The sequence below is a fragment of the Oncorhynchus masou genome, chromosome 25 (genome assembly GCF_036934945.1).
Source record: "Oncorhynchus masou masou isolate Uvic2021 chromosome 25, UVic_Omas_1.1, whole genome shotgun sequence".
In the NCBI taxonomy this organism is placed as follows: domain Eukaryota; kingdom Metazoa; phylum Chordata; class Actinopteri; order Salmoniformes; family Salmonidae; genus Oncorhynchus; species Oncorhynchus masou.
This window is the reverse complement of record NC_088236.1, coordinates 36237318-36260947: the sequence shown is the minus strand read 5'-3', so window position 1 is coordinate 36260947 and position 23630 is coordinate 36237318. Positions and strand designations below refer to the sequence as shown.

Genomic DNA, 23630 nt, shown 5'->3' with positions numbered 1-23630 from the left:
AGGCTAGTCCTTCATGACAGGCTTAAAGGGATACTTCAGAATTTTGGCAACAGAGCCCTTTATCTACTTCCACAGAGTCAGATGAACTCATGGATACCATTTGTATGTCTCTGCATCCAGTACAAAGCAAGTTCGAGGTAATTTTGCACGCCAATGTCGCAATGACTAGAAGTATATGGTATCTACTAGCAGTTACCATAGACTTCCAGGCATTGCGCTAATGCTAGTTAGCAACTGACGTCAGACTGCACGCAGAGACATTGCCAAAATCCTGAAGTATGATTTGGATCTGGGTGCGGAAGTTATACAGAGGCTAACAAACACACATTATTCACTCACTTGGTTACAACACTGATTTTCACTCCAAACACGCCTGACTGTTTCCGCGAGGGCATTCTCTTCAGACTGAACTCTCTGCTGGTGAACTTCATTGACAGCTTCACCTCAATCTTTACCAAGTGAAGTTAAGAATTAGCCAGGAGTCAGTGAAATTAAGAGTTTTGCATGTATCCTGATCCACACAGTATAGGGGGCATACTTCATATTGAAGTCTGTATTACACAGTAACTATCAGTGGAAAAAACAATTTAATTACCATGTTATATACATAACTTATTTAACAACGCTTACACTGGCCACTGGAGTAATGCCAATGTAAAGTTGTGCCAAAAAAGTGCTTTTGCTAAACAAGAAAAGCAAGGCAGTGTGGTTTCAGAAAGCTTTGTGAAAAACAGCGATAATTGTTTAAATTTAGGCTGGTAATACGTACCCCGTTCATGGTGATGACTGTTCTTTGCCAGTCTTTGGTTTGTAGCGTCTGAGGATCCAGCTGGAAAATATGGAGACATCTATCAATCAGAGCAATCATCTAACCCAGTAAAGACGAACTTCTCTGATAGACAGTGTGTGGACAACACGATGGCGTGGTAGGACTGATGCAGTCTTTATTCGCAGTACAGACATGTTATAGTACTCCAGTAATGAAATTCAATCCATTATTAAAAACCAATGACATATTTAAACCTCTCAAAATCCTGCTTTGTATGAATGTTTAGCACAGTTAGCCTCTTGATCCTTTCCAATTAATCTAAAGCACAATATAAAAATAAACCTTCAATGAAACTATTCGATTGGAAAGTGTATAATTTTACTGAAGAAAAGCAAAAAATGTACAAAATGATGGATTCAAAGAGAAAAGATGGTTATTTTGTCTTTCTCCCCAATCAGCAAGCCTGGGCCTTAAGTAACAATTACCCTTCACTTGCCCTTATCCTCACATGAACTTCATGTGGTTGGGTAGTGTCAACTCATGTCACTGATCTATTTTAATCATGTGACTAATACCAAGTTGCCAACAAGCACGAGTATTGTGATAGATAATGCTAACATGACAGATTTCCTCTCACCTTAGGGACAAACATATAGATACTCAATCTAATTCCAAAAATCATTTTCATTTTGTTCTGTGGACATCAATTTCTTCTTACATAATGCAGTGGATTTATCAAAAGAAAATAGCATTACGTGTTAAGTATGAGAATACTGTACAACACATTCAAGGATACTTAAAGGATATGCTCTGTGGTTGAGTGACTCATTGTGAGCGTACAGAACAGGGCTGCAGGTAGCTGAGAGAAAATGGAGGAAAACTAAACTTCCGGAGGACCTATCATCCTTTCACTCCCTCCCCTCTACCTACTCTTCCACTGTACCCGCTGCAAAATGCACTTTCTACAACTCTGCATTTCAAGCTTCTGCTTCTAACCCTAGGAAACTCTATTCCACCTTCTCCTCCCGCCTTAATCCTCCACCCCTCCCCCACCCTCTCACCGGACAAATGTGTCAACCACTTTGAAAAGAAGGTTGACGACATCTGCTACTCATTCACTCAGCCCATTGTGTCCACTGGTCTCACTCACATGCCTTGAGCTCTTTATCCCCCCTCTCTCCAGATAAAATCCTGCAACTAGTGAAGTCTGGCCGCCTGACAACCTGACCACTCGATCCCTTGCCCTCCTCACGTCTCTCATCCCTGACCATTGGCTGCGTCCCCTGACTTCAAAATGGCTGGAATCTCTCCCCTCCTCACGAAACTAACACTCAACTCATCAGACATCAAAAACTATAAACCTGTATCCCCTCTTTCTTTTCTTTCCAAAACACTTAGGTGTGCTCTCCCTGATCAACTTTCTCTCTCAGAACAATCTTATTGACCCTAACCAATCAGGCTTCAAGACGGGTCACTCAACCAAGACTGCTCTTCTCTGGGTCACGGAGGCTCTCAGCACTGCCAATGCTGACTCTCTCTCTCCTCTGTTCTCATCCTCCTAGATCTATCCGCTGCCTTCGGCACCGTGAATCATCAATCCTCCTCTCCACCCTCTCAGGGCTGGACGTCTCAGACTCTGCACACTCTTGGATTGCATCCTACCTGGCAGACCGCTCCTACCAGGTGACATAGAGAGGATCTGTGTCTGCATCACGTACTCTCACTACTGGTGTCCCCCAGGGCTCAGTTCTAGGCCCTCTTCTCTCTATACACCAAGTTATCCAGCTCCTTCATATCCTCACATGATCTTATCATTGCTTATCATTGCTATGCGGATGACACTCAACTACTTTTCTCCTTCCCCCCCTTCTGACACCCAGGTCGCGACACGCATCTCTGCGTGCCTGGCAGATATCGCAGATGTCAGCCCACCACCTAAAGCTCAACCTCAACAAGAAGGAGCTGCTCTACCTCCCGGGGAAGGCCTGCCCGCTCAAAGACCTCTCCACAGTGTCGCTCTCACAGAGTGCAAAGAACCTTGGCTTGACCCTGGACAACACCCTTTTGTTCTCTGCAAACAAAAGCAGTGACTCGCTCCTGCAGGTTCATTCGCTACAATATCCGTAGAGTATGACCCTACCTCAGACAGGAAGCGGCGCAGGTACTAATCCAGGCACTTGTCCTCTCCCGTCTGGACTACTACAACTCGATGTTAGCTAGGCTCCCCCCTTGTGCCATCAAACCCCTGCAACTTATCAAGAACGCTGCAGCCTGCATGGTTATCAACCTTCCCAAGTTCACTCATGTCACCCCGCTCAGCCACACACTCCATTGGCTTTCAGTCAAAGCTTGTATCCACAACAAGACCATGGTGCTTAACTACGGAACAGCAATAGAAACTGCCCCTCCCTACCTTCAGACTATGCTCAAACCCTACACCCCAACCCGAGCACTCCGTTCTGACACCTCAGGTCTCTTCTTGGTCCTCGCACCCCTACTGGAGGGGAGCTCAGCCCAGTCCAAGCTCTTCTCTGTCCTGACACCCCAATGGAGGAGCCAGCTTCCCCTTGAAGCTAGGACAGCAGAGTCCTCACCTCAAACTTGACTGATAGCTACTTTGAGGAAAAATGTATTTTATGCCTGTGATATGTAGTTGTCCCACCTAGCTATCTTAAGATGAATGCACTAACTGTAAGTCACTCTGGATAAGAGTGTCTGCTAAATTACTAAAATGTAAATTATATACATTGCCTAGTGAAAGTCTACACACCCCTTGTACAGTTGTCACATTTTTCTGGCTTAAAATGAAATCTAAAAAGGGATTCAATTGGATTTTCTTCCTATTGATCTACACAATGTACTTCACATTTTCAAGTTATAGAATTATAGAACATTTTCCAAATTAATTAAAAAAACGTTTTGATTGAGTATGACTTCACGCCCCAAAGTAAATTCTTAGTGGAAGCACCTCTGGCAGAATAATATTCTACCAACTTTGCACAACTCTTAGGGCAACATATGTGCATTGTTCTTGTCAATTGCTATAGCTCAGTCAATTTGGTTGGGAATCATTGATGTATAGGAATATTCAAACATTGTCTCTGACTTTCAAGCTGATTTAAGTCAAGACTGAGACTGGACCACTCAACACCACAATGAAAGCCATTCTGGTGTGTCTTTGGCATTAAAATTAGTGTTATTGTTCTGCTGAAAAATAAAAATCCCAGGGTTAGCTATTCAGAAGTTTGAGGCAGGTTTTCCTCTAACTTTTTAACGGGCTTTGCTCCTTTCATATTTATTTTGATCCTAACAAACTCCCTAGGCCTAGTCCCTGTTGGTAACAAGCATACCCATAACATGATGCTGTCACCACAATACTTAAATACAAAAGATCAACAACAAATACATGTATTTCAGGGCCTAAATTAAATCTTCAGGTTTGGATCAAATCCAATACAACACAGAGGGGAACCTTCTGTATTTTCAAGTATTGTGGTGGCAGCATCATGTTATTGGTATGCTTGCCACCGGCAGGGACTGGGGAGTTTGTCAGGAGCAAAATAAATATGAAAGGGGCAAATGCCTAGGTAAAAAGTTACTGGGAAACCTGCCTCTGTCACCTGAATGCCTAACCCTGGGATAGATTTTTTTAGAGGAACAATTACACATATTTTCTGCCAAAGACGCACCTGAATGGCTTTCCAGGTTGTGGAGAGTTCCTGAGTGGTCCAGCCTCAGTCCTGACTTAAATCTGCTTGAAAATTAGACATGGTTTGAATATTGATGTACATCAACTGGTTCCCAATAAAATGCACAGAGTTTGAGTAATTTTGACTAACACAGTGGATATATGTTGTCCTAAGAGTTGTGCAAAGCTGGTAGAATCTTATTCACAATAATTCACAGCAGCAATGGCTGCTGGAGGTTCTCCCACCAAGTATTAAATCACTTTGAACATGTAAAGTAGGTTGTGTGGATCGGTGGAGGTGGGGGATCAATTGTATCTCTTTTTGGTTTTCATTTTATTAAAAGGCAGCAAAATGTGACAACTGTGCAAGGGGTGTGTAGACTTTCACTAGCGACTGTACAACGAAGGATATTAAGAAATATATACAATATCCTCTCTGTTCCGAAGCACAGACCATCCATGATAAGACATATAGTTCATTCTCGCTCCTATTTGTGCTGTCTTTACCTTCTGTCTGAGCAGAGTGCTGCGGACCCTGCCCCACAGCCGTGCCCCTGTGCCTGGGGGCTTCCTGGGACCTGTGTCCTCCTCATCCTCCAGGGAACAGCTGCTGGTGAACTGACTGCTGGTCTGATCCAGTATCAGCTCTTCATCACAGATCTCACCCATACTCTTCTACTTAAGACTCAGTATCTCACTCTCTACTTTCACTAGCTAATGTACTGCTCAAAACAATGGGACAAACAAAACAAGGCAGCAGTCCAGAAAATATTGTATTGTCTCAAAGAATCCAGAGACCACTATAGTCCTTTAATAGTCCAGTAGTCCCCTGGAAAATGTCTGGGTGTCCCATCAACTTCTTAACCCTGTCATGCCATCAATCCTTGCACACCAGATGAACAAAAACAATGGGAACAAAGGCAGCCCCACAACCACACTGCCTCCCTGTTGTCCCAGTTCCTAGATGGATCTGTGGATTAACTCCTGAGAGTCCCCTCCTCCCCTGACTATGGCCACACGCTGGCAGCTGCTCAGAGGTTATGAGGACTATAGGGTGGGTATGTAGCCCCAGGTATGCACAGGTAGCTTCCTACAGCGTCCTCATGGATCACCAGTTGGTAGATCTGTTTTGGTTCTAGTGACCCTGGCTCCTCCTGACTTCACCTGACCCTTTTTCCTCTCAACCAAACCCCCCTGCATCTGATCTGTCTCTTTTTAATCCCCAAACATTTCGGGACACATGCACACACAATGTTCAGACTGCCTCTCCAATCAGCACTTATCTCAAATTCCACAAACAGATCAGACCCAGGCCAGAGGGTCATCACGCCCAACTTAATGGATGTGACGGACCACGTTGGCTGTGGATTGTCCAAAAAAGACAACACATACAGTAGATTGCCTATTCAATAAACATCCAATGTTAACCCTTCACTAACGAGACCAAGAAGGATCGCTCTCTGTCTCCCCCTTCCACTGCCATTGGTTGGATCTGTGCCAGGGGCTACATTTGGTCTGCTCATTTCCCTTCCTAACTGTAATCCCCCCTCTGTCACACTCACAACACCCTATCACCAGTCAGGGTATGGTGACCCAGCAGCGACCCCACAGCCTTTTTCCGCACCACAGAAACACATATGGTGGGATTACCTGCAACATCGCAGCTATTGGGGATGGCATACAAGATATGTCATTTTCACCAGCTATGATATTAATATATACTGTATATTCATATAAGAATATGTCTATATGAATAGCGTGTAAATAGTATTTTTTGTGTCTTTCCTTTATTTAACTTTTTTCGTGTGAATTGTATGTAATATCTTATGTTGTTATGGTCTATAACTGTTCTGTACTTTGTCATGGGGCGGCAGGGTAGCCTAGTGCTTAGAGTGTTGGACTAGTAAGCAAAAGGTTGCAAGTTCGAATCCCCGAGCTGACAAGGTACATATCTGTCGCTCTGCCCCTGAACAGGCAGTTAACCCACTGTTCCCAGGCCGTCATTGAAAATAAGAATTTGTTCTTAACTGACTTGCCTAGTAAAAAAATAATAAATAAAAAATGTATTTGTACATTGTATGTGGACCCCAGGATGAGTAGCTGCTGCATGTGCAGTAGCTTATGGGGATCCTAATAAACTAAACATCTATTATTTCATTAAGCTATGTCACTGTTGCCTGGTGTGACAGGCAACACAAAAATGTGCTTCATACCTGTATCTGTCCTTTGGCCATGATCCTGTCAGTGTTCTCTCCGTCCTCCTTGTTTTGCTTGGCTTTGTTGTAGCACTTCTCATAACACAGCAACCTTAGAGTCTGAGATCCCTCCAGCTCAATCTCAAACTCCTGCAGGGAAACCGTGCAAAACCAGGTAAGAGATAATCTAGCAGATCAGACTGAATAATAGACACCAGGAAGTTGTGTTCTGAGTGCTAAAGGATACATGGCCTCCTCACCTCGTTCCAGTTGGGTTCTGTGGAGTCTCTGTACACACGTGTCTTGGCTTTGTTCACAAAGTAGCCAAAGGAATCCACCTCCAGAGTGCAGTAGAGATCTGTGTGGAAGAAGAGCCAGTTACAATGGCTAATAGGGATACTTAGATACGGAATCTCAGTAGGACTGTCCTGTATGTACTTTACAATACACTGTTAAACCATACTTTCTAACAATCTCCACCATGGAACTTGCCATGTCCTCTGAATCTGTTACGTTTTAAGGGAAACAGTTCCCGTCCAGAGGAAGATTACATTTGGATTAACAAGTCGGAGTTTGTATAAGATAAGAGATGTTGTTGTTTTTTATACCTTTATTTAACTAGGCAGTTAAGAACAAATTCTTATTTTCAATGACTGCCTAGGAATAGTGGGTTAACTGCCTGTTCAGGGGCAGAACGACAGCTCGGGGCAACCTTCCGGTTACTAGTCCAACGCTCTAACCACTAGGCTACCCTGCCGCCCCAGATGCCGTATGCATGTGAGCTGTAGCCTGACTGTATTTAGGACAAGGTGTGAAACGACAGGGGTTTTCCATCCAGACCGACCATGGCTGGAGCACAGTGTTCCTCGTTAATCCTGCGAGTTCTGCCTTTACGTCAGCATCCGCTCCACAAGGGAATGCCTGCAGACTAGCTGGTGACAACCGGACTGGAGGGGACTGACAACGGAATGGAAGGGCGGCCTTGGCAATACTCATTTCATGGGAATCAGGGTAGGACACCAACAATATGGAAAACATAAGCTAAGCCACTTACTCAAACTCTGTTTGAGTCCTGATGCAGAATGAACAATGACATTCAGAAAACCATAGAGTCCAGAGGATTCGTCTTCTAAAGAGAGGAGAGTGAATAGTCAGGAGTTGTTTAATCAAAAACAATATTAATAAACAACTCCCTCTCTTATTATAAGTTACATTACTGAACAGCCTTCCATTCTTACTAATACGGTCTCCGTTTCGTGTCAATGGCCTACCTTCTTTATTCATGGTCATTGGTATAGTATGGACCGTCTGAAGCTTCACACATGAGTTAGTGAGCATCTGCAGCTCCAGGGAGGTCAGAGAGAAGCTCTTGAAACCTGCAGGAGAAAATGGAGTTCAGCGAGAGACTGACAGCCACCGTCAGCTCAGTCATGGGACTGTAGCAACCATAGCTTATGTTGCAGAGAACACTCACACTTCTTCTGCTGCTCGCGGATGATCTCCCTCCACTCCGCACGCTCATAATCAGAGGAGATCAGGAATGTGAAGCCCTGAAACAGACAGAGCTCAGAAACATGTAGCCCCACAGTAGACCTGTTGGAAATACTGTACCACATCTCTACACCTGTAGGGGGCATCAGATCCTAGACCAAAATATTTCACAGTACAAACAGTAGGGTGTGTAGTTAGAGATGACCTGGCAGGACCATAGGTGCAGAGAGAGAGAGAGAAAACAGTCCGTGGCTGGCTCACCTTGCCGTTCCTGTGGGCCACTCTGAAGGCCATGCTGGGGGACATAAGCAGCAGCAGAGACTCCTGCTCCGACAGCTTCTTCTTAAAACGCTCTATTGCTTTCCCTCCTTTAGTGGTTCTCTGCACATACACATACAGGAGAACAGCACTCAGACACTTGTTGCTGTGTCAACGCATGGCCTCTGTCATTGCTGGCTCCTCTTATGAAGCCACGATCTGGTCAAGGGTTCCAATATTACTCAAATAAAGTGATTTTCTCCCTTTCTGATGTCTGCGGTCACCTTTTCTCTCTGTATCTCGTTCTTGATCTGTGAGATCCTGATCTTCATGGCGTCAATCTCCTCTTCCTGGACCTGGGGGATGGGCGTGGCCTCAGAGTCCTCGATGGTCTGGAAGGTGAGGTCTGACAGCGGAATGTACCACTTGCAGTCATACTGCTGGCCTTTCCTGGAGATAAACACACACACACACACACAAATGATCAAACAACAGACACAGGTAAGGACCACCAGACAGACATGAGATGGTTTGTGTACCATCTAGTCCATCAGTAAAGCTACACTCACCCTGCAGTCTGTTTCTTCAGCTTGGCACATAGTAGTAAGTCTGTGAAGAGGAAGACGTGGCGTAGCTTTCTAGATCCCTCCACCAGTTCCACCATGAAGCAGTCCCTCATCAGCTGACGGTTCTACAGGGGCAAACAGTGAATCACACATTCATTGAATAAAAAAATAAAAAATAAAAAAATATATTTGCTAGAATTTGTTACCATACCGCCACAGAGTGAAAAGCCGTTTTCCAATAAATTCCTTGTCAAGCTGCTTTTTACAATGACTCTCTCTAGATCACGAGGGTCCTAGACCTAGAGGATGTTTCCTGGTGCTTATGCCAGTCGGCAAAACAAACCAAACTGCATGCCAGAATCATTTTTCACATTAAAAATAAGGATTCAATATCAATGTCATCCTACGGTAGAGATTAAATGATAGGGTACATTAATTGCTCTATGTTCACCATCACACGACACATGGTAACAACATGTAATATGGCCGCCAGGTGGAACTACGATCTGATGAATGTGGCATGATTGGCTCTCGACGGGACTCAGGAGAAGAATCTCCAAAATGACTACTTGCACTGAACAGTAACATAATATTTAAGCAATGATCTGAGCTGACAGTCTGTTGGTTCTGCAAAATAACTAACTTCTAGTGGCTGCTGGGATGAGTATATTCTCTTCTCGTCACAAGGAAAGAACAGAACCTCCGAAAATCTTTGTCTTCAAACAAAGTTGAGACCTGGTTGTAAAACGTGTAAATTAAGGGCCGTTAGGTTAATCAGTGGCTTTGTTATCAAAGAGCCTGCGTTTACAGGAATAGATCCTAATTCCAGAGGGGTATACCACAAAGCAGGATCAATTATAGTTAGCCAGCTAACTTTGATAAACAACCAGAAATAACTGTTGATTTTCTGATACGTTTTAGGTTGTTGAGTCAATTAGACCATGACCACTTCCCCCCCCCAAAAAGAAAAAAAGAAGTTATTTCAGAACATTTGGGGAAGTTAGCTGACTAAATCCTTGACCCTGCTTTGTAGTATACCCCTCGGAACTTCCTATAATCCTGCCTGGCTGGCCATTCCAGTTGGCGGTTGGTGAGTGCTGCTGTTCTGTTCTGCTGTTCCTTTGGCCAGATCGTGGAAGTGGACTGTTTATACGCGTCGGGCTAAACGCTACTTATATTTATCGTACCCACATGAGACTCGACCAACCCATCCAAACCACATTTCAGCAAAAACAAGGAAGACTCCACCAGGGAGGGTCCTTAATGGATTCATGTTCACATTATTGACATTGGTTACTTTCTGACATAGTCATCCTCCATTTTGAGATATCTGCTGACAAAATTGGTAAGCGAGGCCCAACTAAACTGAACCCTGGATTTCAATCACCAGGGTAAGTATATACTTTTAGCTAGTCACAAGTACTACATTTATTTTGTCTTTAGCATATACCGGCCTATGAATTGTGGAATACTACAAAAGAGCAGTAATATTTGTCTGAGTTCCAGTCTCACGTTCACTTATGATAAGACGTCTGATGGTCATAGTGGGGCAGGTTTCCAGTAATAATATAGGAAGTTCAGCAGGGGTGAGGGTAACCAGTGCGTGCGTCCACGCGGAAGGGTGGACAGATGCCTGATAAGGCCTGCTTACAGGTCATTTCTGGGAAACAGACTTCAGAGACGGGGACCGGAGGATGGGAGTGGGGGAACCAGGACAGGGATGTAGGCGGTGCGATGGGCTTTCCTGGTCAGAACCGTGGAGACCGTTGCCCTCCCGGTTTATAGTACTTTATCATGAGTTTCCTCTACACTCCACTTCCTCCACTAATAAACCAGACACACAGAGATGACTCAGCAGGAATCTGACTAACAACACAGTTTTATTAGAGTTTCCAGACACAATGTTCTCATGGCTTTTCAATGTTTATACTACTTTTTCAGGAACTGAGAAGCACTGATTGGCTAATTTACAGTAACTCTTAGATGCTTAATGTATGGCTATGAAACGGTGTTGATGATTCCTTATCTTGAAACAAGCTGTGTAATAGGACACTATTTTGTTGACAGGAATTTTCAATGTGACATCAAAGTGGCAGAATGAAATGAAGCCAAGTAGGAAAGCAATATAAGGGAGGGCCAGAGAGTCACAGGTCCGGGTCTGGGTGTCAGACTCCGTGCTAGAGGACTTAATGGATCCACCAAAACCCAAAGAGTGGGTCCAGGTCCAAAATTCTAACTTTTCCCTCAGGTCTGGGTCGGGTCCTGTTTGGATTGTCATCAGGTCTATGTAACTACAGCTGATAGACCCGAGTAAACCCAACCACGGCTCTGCATAGCATATTTATTTTACGCTAATAAGGTGAATGTATTGACTTATAGAAGGCCTAGCCAACATATAAAGACCTATTCGTTAACCAGAAAAGCAACTTGGCTGATTAAAAAAAGAAAGTAACTCGGGTCCGGTCTAGACCCAGACCTGTTAGGGTACGGGTTGAGTCTAGGTCGGTTGTCGGGTTGGACTGTTCTCAGGTCCGGGTCCCCCTTTAAAAAGAATGTGCGGGTCGGTTTGGGTCCAGGTCCAACTTTTTGGACCCGAGAAGACCTCTACTCTGTGCTTCTATTTGCCAAACCACTGGATGTGTCCTTGGCAGTGAAAACAACCGGCCTATGTCTAGGGAGAGAACAAACTGTACCCCTCCTACTTAATACATCTTTCTCTGTTCCAGACTTTGTGTCAGAAATACATCTACAAGCTGTACTGCCTTCAATCTAACCATACTAGCAAGTGTAAACACATTGAGTGAGTGAGTGCACGATGTAAATCTAGTTTGGAAAGAAAACATGTTCTCATTAGGCCGTGAAGCCATAGAAAAGCTAATCCGTGGAGAGATGCAAACACACGGCATGTCACCTTGTGATGTCGCAGCCTTTTACACTGACTGACCTCTCCCTTCTTCACTGTCATGGACTGCCTGCGTGGGGTGATCTCCTCATTAATGCTGGAGAGGAAGTTCTGGGAGATTCTCAGGGCGTCCTGCAGCAGTGGATAGTCTGGGTGGCTGGAGGGGGTGTGTTTTAACAGGTCCTGAGAGAGGGAGAGAGAGAAAGAAGAGAGCGAGAGGGAGGGGGGGGGGATTCATCTAAATTAAATTATGATGACTTATTCTAATGGATGTGAAGAGGCATTGTTTCCATATAAAAAAAAATCTCAAATTCAGGACCGAAGGGGAAAAATCTTCAGTGTGTTGATTTGACTTACATGCAGAACCAGGGTGCTGCGGGTGACTCTGTCCACTGGTTTGTAAAGCAGAGCTGAGGGGGAAAGGTTCATAAAGTGCATAAGGCCCAAGGCAGGACAAGGCAAAGCAGAACTAACAGCATAGGACACATTGAGGCTGAGGGTCAAATTCAATATGCTTAAGCATGTACCACTCTTACTGAAATTAATTAAATTAACTACAGGGTTGAATTATTCATTGTCTTGAACTATTGATATTTAAAATGTAAGGTTTAGTTCATTTGACCCGGAATAGTACAAAGTAATTTAAATCGCACTTACTTTCCAGTGAATTTTTGGCCTGGTCTTTGCATTCCTTGGAACTTCTGACCTTAAGATTCTGAGACCACATCAGGAATTGAGAAAGTCATACAAGTGTGTCCAAGAACAACATTTCAACACAGCACGCTAACACAATTTCATTACCCATGACAACAGCATGTGTTCTAACAGAAACATCACCCATGTAAAAGCTCACCATAATGGTGACAGTTAAGAATGCCCAGTCACCACTTCCCAAATAGCCCTCCCTCCTATCCTGCTGTGTGTGGTGCAATACCTACCTCACATATTTCAGCAAACTGTACGTTGGCCTGGCAGCACTTGTCTGCCGTCTCCACAGCAACCTTGTAGTTATCCACAAAGGCCCTGTACACCCCCAGCTGGCTAGCCTTTTGTGGAGAGAGACAACAGAGAGTAGATAAGATGTAGCATGTGGTAGTTAACCTGCTGTTGATTCATGATTCTACTCGTGATACTAGTTTGGTTTCTTTCTCCCGTCTCAACGTGCTGCATATAGGGATCAGATGAGATATGGCAGTTTAATAGAAACAGCATTTAAAAAATGAAAATAACATGCATCCTATCAGTCTTCAAAAGTTATCCGTTTTGTGCGTCTGTGTGCTTTTGTTTCATGCGTCTCCATTTTTCTCCACCGTCACACTGAGGCAGCTCTTCGCAGGCCTCAGTGTTTTGCCCTGCTTTACTGGCTGTCATGTGGTAAAGCCAGGCTTTTATCTGTGCGGGAGACGTCTCCAGGCAGTCTGCTCACGTGGAGCCAGCATCCACTGCACATTACAGCCCGTCGAACTCCCACTTTTTACTCCTTAAATCTCTTCCTTCAGTATTATTACAATGATCAAGTGAAGTTTACAGGGGAGTTATGATGCATTTTGTCTAAAAGTGGCTGACTGTGACTGGATTAGGGCTGCGTCTGTCATGACATTTTGTCAGCCGATAACTGTCATGCAAACAACTGCCGGTCTATTGGTAATTGACCTTTAATGAACATAAACACGCTTAGCATCTCCAGGCTTCCGCACATTGTCGACAAGCTACTGATGCAGACCTTTGGAGCATGTACATTTGAAAAAGTCTAATAAATCCATTTAATATACATCACAATAAATCAATTTTTTATTTTAGGCAGGTCTAAAGAAACATTATGATACAAAGAAAATGTAGCCTATTTCATTAGAACCGAATAGCATATTCTGAGTCTCCATTATGTTATGCTCTGATCTGGCTATGCCATATGGCTGTGGACTACACTAGTTCATTCAGCAGACAAGATTTGCTTAGAATTCCTGTGGCATTATTTGATATTATTTTATAGTAAGCTGAATAAAATTGAAAGGATATTTTTCCCCAAACCATTTCAGAGGAAGTGCGAATATGCGGCTATTCTGTGTTGAGCATTTAACAAAGTGATCATTTGAAACAGGTGCTCCTATATGCTTAATTTAGAGTTATTTATGCAACTTTAGTTGTGATACACTACGTTTTGTTTTTTAATACATTCTAAGGCTGCATGATGCAATTAATGTTGATTTGAAAAAGGTTGCATGAAAAGGCATGAGACTTGCATGGTTTCTTGCACAGGTTGCACACACTTCATCAGTCTCTCATTCACAATTTGACAAGTACTTGATAATGTTCTCACCCATCAGTCAATTGGTTGAGAGAATGCCAAGAGTGTGCAAAGCTGTCATCAGGGCAAAGGGTGGGAACTTTGATGAAACTCAAATATATTTTGATTTGTTGAACACTTTTTGGGTTACTACATGATTCCATGCGTGTTATTTCATAGTTTGGATGTCTTCACTATTACAGTGTAGAAAACAGTCAAATAAAGACAAACCCTGGAAAGAGTAGGTGTGTCCAAACTTTTGACTGGTACTGTATGTGCCAGGTAGGCTACACCGGTTGTAAAGTGGATGAATATGCTTACATTTGAAGGATTTAGCAATAAATATAGCATCACATGAAAGGTGGGATCCTCTTTTAAATTGTGGCTAGTCTAAACTTTGTTTTCACACGCGATTGCGAAATGACTGGGCTTTCTAAGAACAGATGTTTCTCTAGGCTCTGTAGGATACGACCTCCGTAGGCTACGGGCCACTTTGCATGCCTAGACTGCACGCGCTGGGCATCATTCACAACGGATAATATTCTCACCCATCAGATTATTCTCAATTTAATCTTGTCTTTACTAGATACTAGATAATATATGTGTGGAATTAATTTTGATTTAGAATGGAACATTATCATGCACCTGCTGGAACAGGGGCAGAAAAATAATCATCTGTATGTAGTGGAATAGTGAATGGAGGACGACACTTTCCCCGCGGTTTATTTTCATGCCAGCCAGGTAGGCTACTTCGGTTGTAAAGCGAAGTAATGTGCTTAATATTAGGAAAATTGAGAAATAGATATAGTAGGCCTAGCCTATAGAAAGCTGACGGGATCCTCTTTTTAATAGAGGCCATCAAAACTATGTTGTTTTCTCACGCAATTGCATAGCATAGGCTATAAGAATGTTGCGCAACATGGGCTTACAGGAACACTTTTAATTCCATGCAACAAGCAGCTATTGAGGAGCTGTATCTCACTGCCAACTGGTGATCCTATTCTGCTCAAACTCTGAAAGCCAGGGATCTCATGACTAGATTCCTGATTGTATTTGCATGGATGTCAGAGTGATTAGAGAAACAACAGAGCCCTGAGTACCAGGCCATTAACACATTTGATAGGATACAACCATCAGTGGCATCAGAGCGCAGTTTTGGAGAAGCCTAGTCACATGGAATTTGACTTCGGTCATGACTCGTGACTGCCAGTATGGTGTTCATACAGTCACTGTAACAGCCCTAGACTGGAGACATATCAACTTACTCAGAGCACAATGCTGTTTACGGCTGTGGAAGTTTATTCTCATGTTTTTGGAGTACTGAACAGAAGCCCCTCGGAAGAACACAAAAAGAACCACAACAGCATTTCCTAAGTCTTTACACAACAATAATATTGCACACCAGTTTCTGGAAGAGATCGCCCACACACTGGTTGTGGCTCCACTCCTGAACTCTGGGTAGCAGGGCATCGTAGAAGTCCTTGTGGATCTCATGGAGCTCTGTCACCTTGAAGAAGATGGTCTCTATCTGCTGGATGGTCAGCATTGGCTGGGAGGTGGTGGCCGCTGCCCTCAGAGGCTTCATGGGCTGGGACAATCAATGCAAGACAAAGCATTACTGTGTGTGTGTACACGCGCGCGCACACACACACACACACACACACACACACACACACACACACACACACACACACACACAGATGGGTCTCTGTGTGTCTATCCAACATGTTCAATAGTGAGGTGTGCCATATTCAATTAGTTGAGTGATTACTTAGGGCCTAGGATTTAACAGCAGCAGCACAGCTCAAAGTCCTCAGTCTCTCACCAGTAAGATAGCCCCCAGGTGGCTGAGATACATCTCCTCACTGGCTAAGATCCCTGACAGAACCCATTTCCGCATCTCCAACTCTTTCTCCTGATCCAGCTCTGTCTGTTTGAGAATGAGAGAGAGAGAGACAGTGAATTAGAGAGAGAGAGAGGGAGAGAGAGAGACAGACCGACCGACAGGGTTTTCACTTCTATCAGGCTCATCTTGGGATTCTAATTCGAATCGGAGCAGATCTTCCCAAATCCCTGTGGTTGTTCTAGGAGACCGTCCTCTCTAGGGAACCCAACACATTCAATGAAACCCAACACATTCAATGAAACCCTGTGGGAGATGTAGAGAGCTGAGGCCAGGGTCAAAGATCCATTGTATTGTGTAGAGAAACAATTGTTTTCCTAGCCTAGGATGAGACCTGTAGTTCTAGATGGGTCAAAGGCATCAGTCAGTTAGGTTTCTGACAGTCTATCGATATGGCTCTCGTGCATAGAGAGCAGAGCAGGAATTAATAGCTCTGACAATTCCACAGCCTGAAGACGAAGGGGGGCACAAGAGAGCCACCCCCCCTCCCCCCGAATTTAACCTTTGAAGATCAGAGAGTGGAGCACATCAGAGGATGACGACCCAGGGGACTCCGGAGATTGGCTAGGTACAGTACAGTAAGGGTGGTTGAGATTTATAGGGTGAGTGAAAGTGTGGTTGGAAAGAGCAGAACATCTCTCTATTAAATACACGCAGAGCCCAGGGCACACTTAGAAAGGTGGAAGCAGTGCTAGAGGACGGGAGCATTAACAGATTGCTGCACTGAATGGAAAATCCGAGACCGGAGCTTTAAAATGTAGGAGATGAAGCGTGTGGTAGTAGGACTGGTGATAACATTACCGACAAGGCGAACTCCAGGGAGCCAGATGAGTGCGTGTCCCGGCTGCTGCGGCTCTTGGAGCGGAGGCGAGGTGAGGAGGAGGGCGAGGTGCTGAAAGGCTGGAGGTCATGGTGCTGCTGGTGCTCCTCTGTCTGCTCCAGATATCCATAGGAAGGAGGGGTCCCACTGTAGGGGGCTTCTGTGATAATGACACACAGATGGAAGGGGGTTAAGTGGGGGATTTGAAAATATATCTGTTTCAATAACTATTTTCATGGCAGCAAGGCATTTCAGGCAGTGGCACAGTGGGAATCTCTCTCGTTGACCACATCACTTCACAGGCAAGAAAAGTGCTCTTCTCATCTAAAAACACCACGGATGCCACTAAACAGACAGTGGAAGGAAGTTAGGATGGGTTGACCATTTATCACCCTCTCAAACATTCTAGTCATAATCCTTTGTTGAGAAGAGAACATTATGCAGACACAAAAATAGCCAAAATAGGTTTCACATCATACAAACACAAGGGCTTAAAAAAGTTATTCATCTGTATAGCAAATTGTATTATCTGGAAGCTACTGTATATTCAATATATTTATAAAAAGGCCCACAGGCTGCAAATACAGCTGTATCATTCAACCTCTAGCGTGCTCTATTCCAATACGCTCCATTCCAATATAGTCCATGTCTCTGTGCTTTAAATCCCCTCTGACCTTCAGCAGGCAGTGTGCAGCTCTGCCAAATCTACCACAGAGACTGTGCCAGACACACAGTCAGGGACAGTTCCACAGCAAAGGATAAACCAGGAGAACTGCAGCAAAAATACTGACTCACTTGTGTGGGTCGGGATAATCATTCATGTCAATCCCTCTACTCCGAGGAGGCTACACAAACTACTGGAACTGTACAGACATGCCAGTAGTTCAACTGGACAGGGGCTTAACCATAGTAATTATTTATTTACACATCAACTCAATGGATTGCAAAAAAAAATAAGAAAAAAAATACTCTAAGAGGAATTCCTTCTTATTGATCACTCAGTGGTCAGAATCAAACCAGTAACCTGTGGAACAGATAATTGGGTCAATGGGACTTTGTCCGCCCGTTATTATCTCTTCTTATCTCCTTCCTTCTCCACCATGTCTAATTGTGGCTGTGTGGTGTTTCTAGTTCCTTCTGAGTGAATACATCCAAGGTGTAGGGAAGTGGCTAAGGCTATAGTAGACCTCTCCGTTTGTAGAGCAGACAGGGGGAGGACTAATCTTAGCTCTTCCTATTCTTTTTGGTTCGTAAGTGTTGGCAACCGACCAGAAACACCCCCTCTTATTCATAATCACAGCAGAAGTGGACATTCTGGGAGGAAGTGTATGCAGACAATGCAACACAGTGGTCTATTTTGGTGCTATAGCTGCTGTTGTGTAGATTACTCATCTAGAATTGCATAAAGTAGTGCTCAATCCCTGTTATTCATACCTGGACTCACCAACAATGTATATCATCTTTGGCAGTTTCTGTGTGGGAGATACAAGCTTGTTTGTCTGTAAGGCCTCAGTGTTGAAAAAGCAGGACACTGACAGAACCTACTGTATTTTCAGAAGAGGATACACAGAGATAACTAGTACACCTCTGCTAGAAAACAGGAAAAAGGAATCCGGAAGCATGGCGGGCAGAACAAACCCAGCCGTGTGAAGTGTCTGGGGCCTGGCCGAGTCAGGCTGACAATGTGACACCCAGATACAATGACAGCCTGAACAAACACACTGCGCCCTGCAGAGAGAAACCACTGTGTTTACTCTGGAGGAGCAGGCCACTGCAGGGCATGACAGGCCAGGGGAATATAGGGGAAGCCAATGTGAAAGGCCAAACTGTGTGTGTCTGTCAGATTATACAACAGCAATGACAATGGGTGAAAAACACTTCCTCTCACACAGATACAGAGGCCTGGAAATCACTGTCAATGGACACATACTAACCCATCATTCAGACAAAAATACATTTCAGTAAAATTGGCATATTTATCGGTTTATTTGGATCCCCATTAGCGGTTGCAGAAGCTACTCTACCTGGGGTCCACAAAAAACACCAAACATGACAAGTAACAAAACACTGATAGACAAGGACAGTCACACAGATTTAAAATACAACCATATACAAACAATACAACATGTATATAAACAATAGAACAAAATGATGTGCTTGTTAGAGTTCGCCGTTCCATGAGATGTTGTTCAATCCGTCTTTTAAAAGGTCATTTTGCTGTTTTCTTGAGTATTGGAAGGGAGTTCCACGTGATCATGGCTCTGTATAATACTGTGCATTGCTGTGAATTAATTTTGGACTTGGGGACTGTGAAGAGTCCCCTGGTGGCATGTCTTGTGGGGTATGTTTGGGTGTCTGAGCTGAATGTTATTTGATTTTGCAGACAAAACGGGAATTTTCATCACAGTAATACTTCTCATAAAAACGAGAAGAGAAGCAGTTACTCTCTTCATCAACCCCCAAGCAGGAAAGACTGGCATGCACGTGGTCGATGTTAGTTCTGTATGTGCATTTCAGGGCAAGGCGTACAACTCTATTTTGAGCCAGCTGCAACTCTATTTTGAGCCAGCTGCAGCAGCTTTGCTAGGTCTTTCTTTGCTGCACTAGACCATATTACCAGACAGTAATTAAGACGGGACCAGACCAGAGCCGAACAAATAGTGCAGTTGATTTGTCAAAAATGCAAAAAAAAATTTACGACAGCCATACCCCTCCCCACCTTCACAACAACTTCGTCAATATGACTCGGTCATGATAATAGACCATCCAATGTTACCATCCATAAAACATATCTTAAAAATGTTATTTCTTACTTATGAACTAATATGAAATACAATATTGTTCTTTTTTAATGGAATTACACAGAGACAGTTATGTACATGGCCCTGGAATAATCATACTTTAAAAAGAAATGCAGATTTGTTTTCCATGGTAGCGTGAAAAAGCAGGCAAACATCCTAACATTGAGTGAAGAGGATTTCACAATAGGCTAGATCCTCAATCAAGCTTAGTTCTAGGACTACAAGGCCTGTTGCTAAGGAAATGTCCAGGCAGGTCTGTCCGGAATGTTGAGCAATTCATCAACTTCAAAGCGGAAACAGACATTCTGCACAAGGTCAAATGTTCACACAAACACCCCCCTCCTCCCACACACACATTTAGATTCATATTAAATATAATATAATCAACTCTAGGATAGCTGTCCCTGAACCAACCGTGTAAGTTGTCTAATTGCTTTTACTTTTTCACAGGTTAAATCACTTTAAAACATTTACCAAAGAAGGTCAGCTACAGCTCTGTGGGACAAACAAAGAGCAAATGCAATTTTCCTGTTTCCACGGTGCAGTAACAGAGTCATTGAGAAGATGGCTTTACTCTCAAACACTGTGGGTGGATGGTGGTAGAGGGAATCTGACAGTCTCCCCTCAACTAACCTCAAAATGGTTATAAATTGTGCAATTCAGGCTGTATCACAACAAAATGTGAAGGGTGTGAATACTTTGAGGGTACTGTAGCAGCTGAGGAACAGAGGAAAACATTTATCTGGACTTTTAGTAGAGAATGCTGCAGAATTTAGATTTTCAGCATTATCGAATTTGCCTCTGGTTTACTAAACACAAAGATCAGCACAAAGTTCATCAGGCTTAGAAGATCTTTTCCTGTATCTGGAAATTGTGTTTGTTTAGTGCACAAGTTTGTAATTACAGAGGGAGCCACTAAACATAGCTATGGCTACCTGCTATACATAACAGGTTAAACGCTCTCAAATCCCTGTCTAGAGAGAATAACCTTGGCACGGTCACCATGCACTCGGTCTCCTGTAGATAAAACAAAATCGGAAAACCTCTGTTTTGTGGAGAACGATGACAGCAGGGTTGGGATAAATTACATTTATATTCCAGTCAAATCAAAAAGTTAACCTAACTCCAATTCAAATTCTTCCTAATTGAAAATAATTGTGTATTTCTGGAATTGACTGGAATTGGCCCAAACCCTGCATCAAGGATATATACACATATATACCTACTCCATATGTACACTGAATGTACAAAACATTAGGAACACCTACTCTTTCCATGCCTTCAGAAAGTAGGGACTTTATCTACATTTTGTTGTGTTACAGCCTGAATTTTAAATCTATTAAATTGAGATTGTTTTGTCACTGGCCTACACACAAACCCCATAATGTCAGTGGAATTATGTTTTTAGAAATGTTTATATATACATTTAAAAAATGATGAAATGTCTTGAGTCAACAAGTACTCAAAAATTCAACCCCTTGGTTATGGTTATCCTACATATCTTCAGATGTAAAAATACGCTTAACAAATTTCACATGTCACATAAAATGCTGCATGGACTCACTCTGTTTGCAATAATAGTGTTTAACATGATTTTTGAATGACTACCTCATCTCTGTAACCCACACATACAGATAATTGTAAGGTCCCTCAGCCAAGCAATCAACTTCAAACACAGATTCAACCACAAAGACCAGGGAGGTTTTCCAATGCCTCTCAAAGAAGGGCACCTATTGGTAGATGGGTAAAAAATAAATTAAACAAAATAAGCAGACATTGAATATCCCTTTGAGCATGATGAAGTTACTAACAACACTTTGGATGGTGTATCAATACACCCAGTCACTACAAAGATACAGGTGTCCCTCCTAACTCAGTAGTCGGAGAGGAAGGAAACCGCTGAGGTATTTCACCATGAGGCCAATGGGGACTTTAAAACAGTTACAGAGTTTAATGGCTGTGATTGGAGAAAACTGAGGATTGATCAACATTGCAATTACTCCACAATACTAGCCTAATTGACAGAGTGAAAACAATGAAGCTTGTACAGACTAAAAAAAATATTCCAAAACGTGCATCTGTTTGTAAGAAGGCTAAAGTAATACTGCAGAAAATGTGGGAAAGCAATTCACTTTTTGTCCTGAATACAAAGTGTTATGTTTGGGGCAAATCTAATACAACACATTACTGAGTACCACTCTCCATATTGTCAAACATAGTGGTGGCTCATCATGTTTTGGGTATGCTTGTAATCGATAAGGACTGGGGAGTTTTTCAGGATATAAATAAATAGAATTGAGCTTAGCATAGTTAAAATCCTAGAGGAAAACATGGTTCAGTACACTTTCCACCAGACAGTGGGAGATGAATTCACCTTTCAGCAGGACAATAGCCCAAAACACGGCCAAATATACACTGGAGTGGCTTATCAAGTGGCTGAGTTGAAGTTGACTTGAATCTACTTGAAAATCAAATGGCAAGACCTGAAAATGGTTGTCTAGACAACCAATGACAGAGCTTGAAGAATTTTTAAAATGATAAAATGAGCAAATATTGTACAATCCAAGTGTGGAAAGCTCTTCGAGACATACCCAGAAAGACTCACAGCTGTAATCTCTGCCAAAGGTGATTCTAACATGTATTGACTCAGGGGTGTGAATAGTTATGTAAATGAGATTTACATTTTCAATCAATTAATAAAAATGTTTAAAACATGTCTTCACTTTGTCATTATGGGGTATTGTATGTAGATGGGTGAGAAAAATCTATTTAATCCATTTTGAATTCAGGCTCTAACACAACCAAATGTGGAATAAGTCAACGGGTATGAATACTTTGTGAAGACACTGTAGACTGACCAGGTGAATCCAGATGAAAGCTTTGATCCCTTATTGATGTCACTAGTTAAATCCACTAAAGAAGGATTTTTAAGCCTTGAGACAATTGAAACATGGATTGTTTATGTGTGCCATTCAGAGGGTGAATGGGCAAGACAACATTTGTAAGTGCCCTTTAACGGGGTATGGTAGTAGGTGCCAGGTGCATCGGTTTGAGTGTGTCAAGAACTGCAACGCTGCTGGGTTTTTCACACTCAACAGTTTCCCGCGTGTATCAAGAATGGTTCACCATCCAAAGGACATCCAGCCAACTTGACAAAACTGTGGGAAGCATTGGAGTCAACATGGGCCAGCATCCCTGTGGAATGCTTGACACCTTGTAGAGTCCATGCCCCAATGAATTGAGGCTGTTCTGTGGGCAAACCGGGGTGCAATTCAATATTAGGAAGGTGTACACTTAGTCTAAATAAACTCGGCAAAAAAACAAAATGTCCTCTCACTGTCAACTGCGTTTAGGTGTAAATGTATAAATGTCTTAACATGTGTAAATATTTGAATGAACATAACAATATTCAACAACTGAACAAGTTCCACAGACATGTGACTAACAGAAATGGAATAATGTGTCCCTGAACAAGGGGAGGGTCAAAATCAAAAGTAAGTCAGGATCTGGTGTGGCCACCTGCTGCATTAAGAACTGCAGTGCATCTCTTCCTCATGGACTGCACCAGATTTGCTAGTTCTTGCTGTGAGATGTTACCCCACTCTTCCACAAAGGCACCTACAAGTTCCCAGACATTTCTGTGGGGGCGAATGGCCCTAGCCCTCACCCTCCGATCCAACAGGTCCCAGACGTGCCTAATGGGATTGAGATCCGGGCTCTTCGCTGGCCATGGCAGAACATTCCTGTCTTGCAGGAAATCAGCCATACTGCTCGTTCTGTGCGTAGTGGCATTGTCATGCTGGAGGATCATGTCAGGATGAGCCTGCAAGAAGGGTAAAACATGAGGGAGGAGAATGTCTTCCCTGTAACACACAGCGTTGAGATTGCCTGCAATGACAACAAGCTCACTCCGATGATGCTGTGACACACCGCCCCAGACCATGACGGACCCT

At 43.2% G+C, this 23630-nt stretch overlaps 1 protein-coding gene across 1 annotated transcript in view; it reads right to left on the bottom strand.

Annotated features, from left to right (window-relative positions):
- Positions 1–23630, bottom strand: part of si:dkey-91m11.5 (PH_BCR_vertebrate and RhoGAP_Bcr domain-containing protein) — a 48571-nt gene that overhangs the window by 3934 nt on the left and 21007 nt on the right. The window contains exons 2-18 of the mRNA XM_064937537.1: positions 16858–17036; positions 15979–16083; positions 15556–15741; positions 12808–12915; positions 12527–12584; positions 12227–12279; positions 11912–12052; positions 8971–9092; positions 8686–8851; positions 8405–8524; positions 8127–8202; positions 7924–8028; positions 7707–7781; positions 6913–7010; positions 6671–6802; positions 770–829; positions 340–449 (exon numbers count right to left, since the gene is read on the bottom strand). Of these exons, the coding sequence (XP_064793609.1) occupies positions 340–449; positions 770–829; positions 6671–6802; positions 6913–7010; positions 7707–7781; positions 7924–8028; positions 8127–8202; positions 8405–8524; positions 8686–8851; positions 8971–9092; positions 11912–12052; positions 12227–12279; positions 12527–12584; positions 12808–12915; positions 15556–15741; positions 15979–16083; positions 16858–17036 (1894 nt within the window). The remainder of the gene's footprint in view (positions 1–339; positions 450–769; positions 830–6670; positions 6803–6912; positions 7011–7706; positions 7782–7923; positions 8029–8126; positions 8203–8404; positions 8525–8685; positions 8852–8970; positions 9093–11911; positions 12053–12226; positions 12280–12526; positions 12585–12807; positions 12916–15555; positions 15742–15978; positions 16084–16857; positions 17037–23630) is intronic.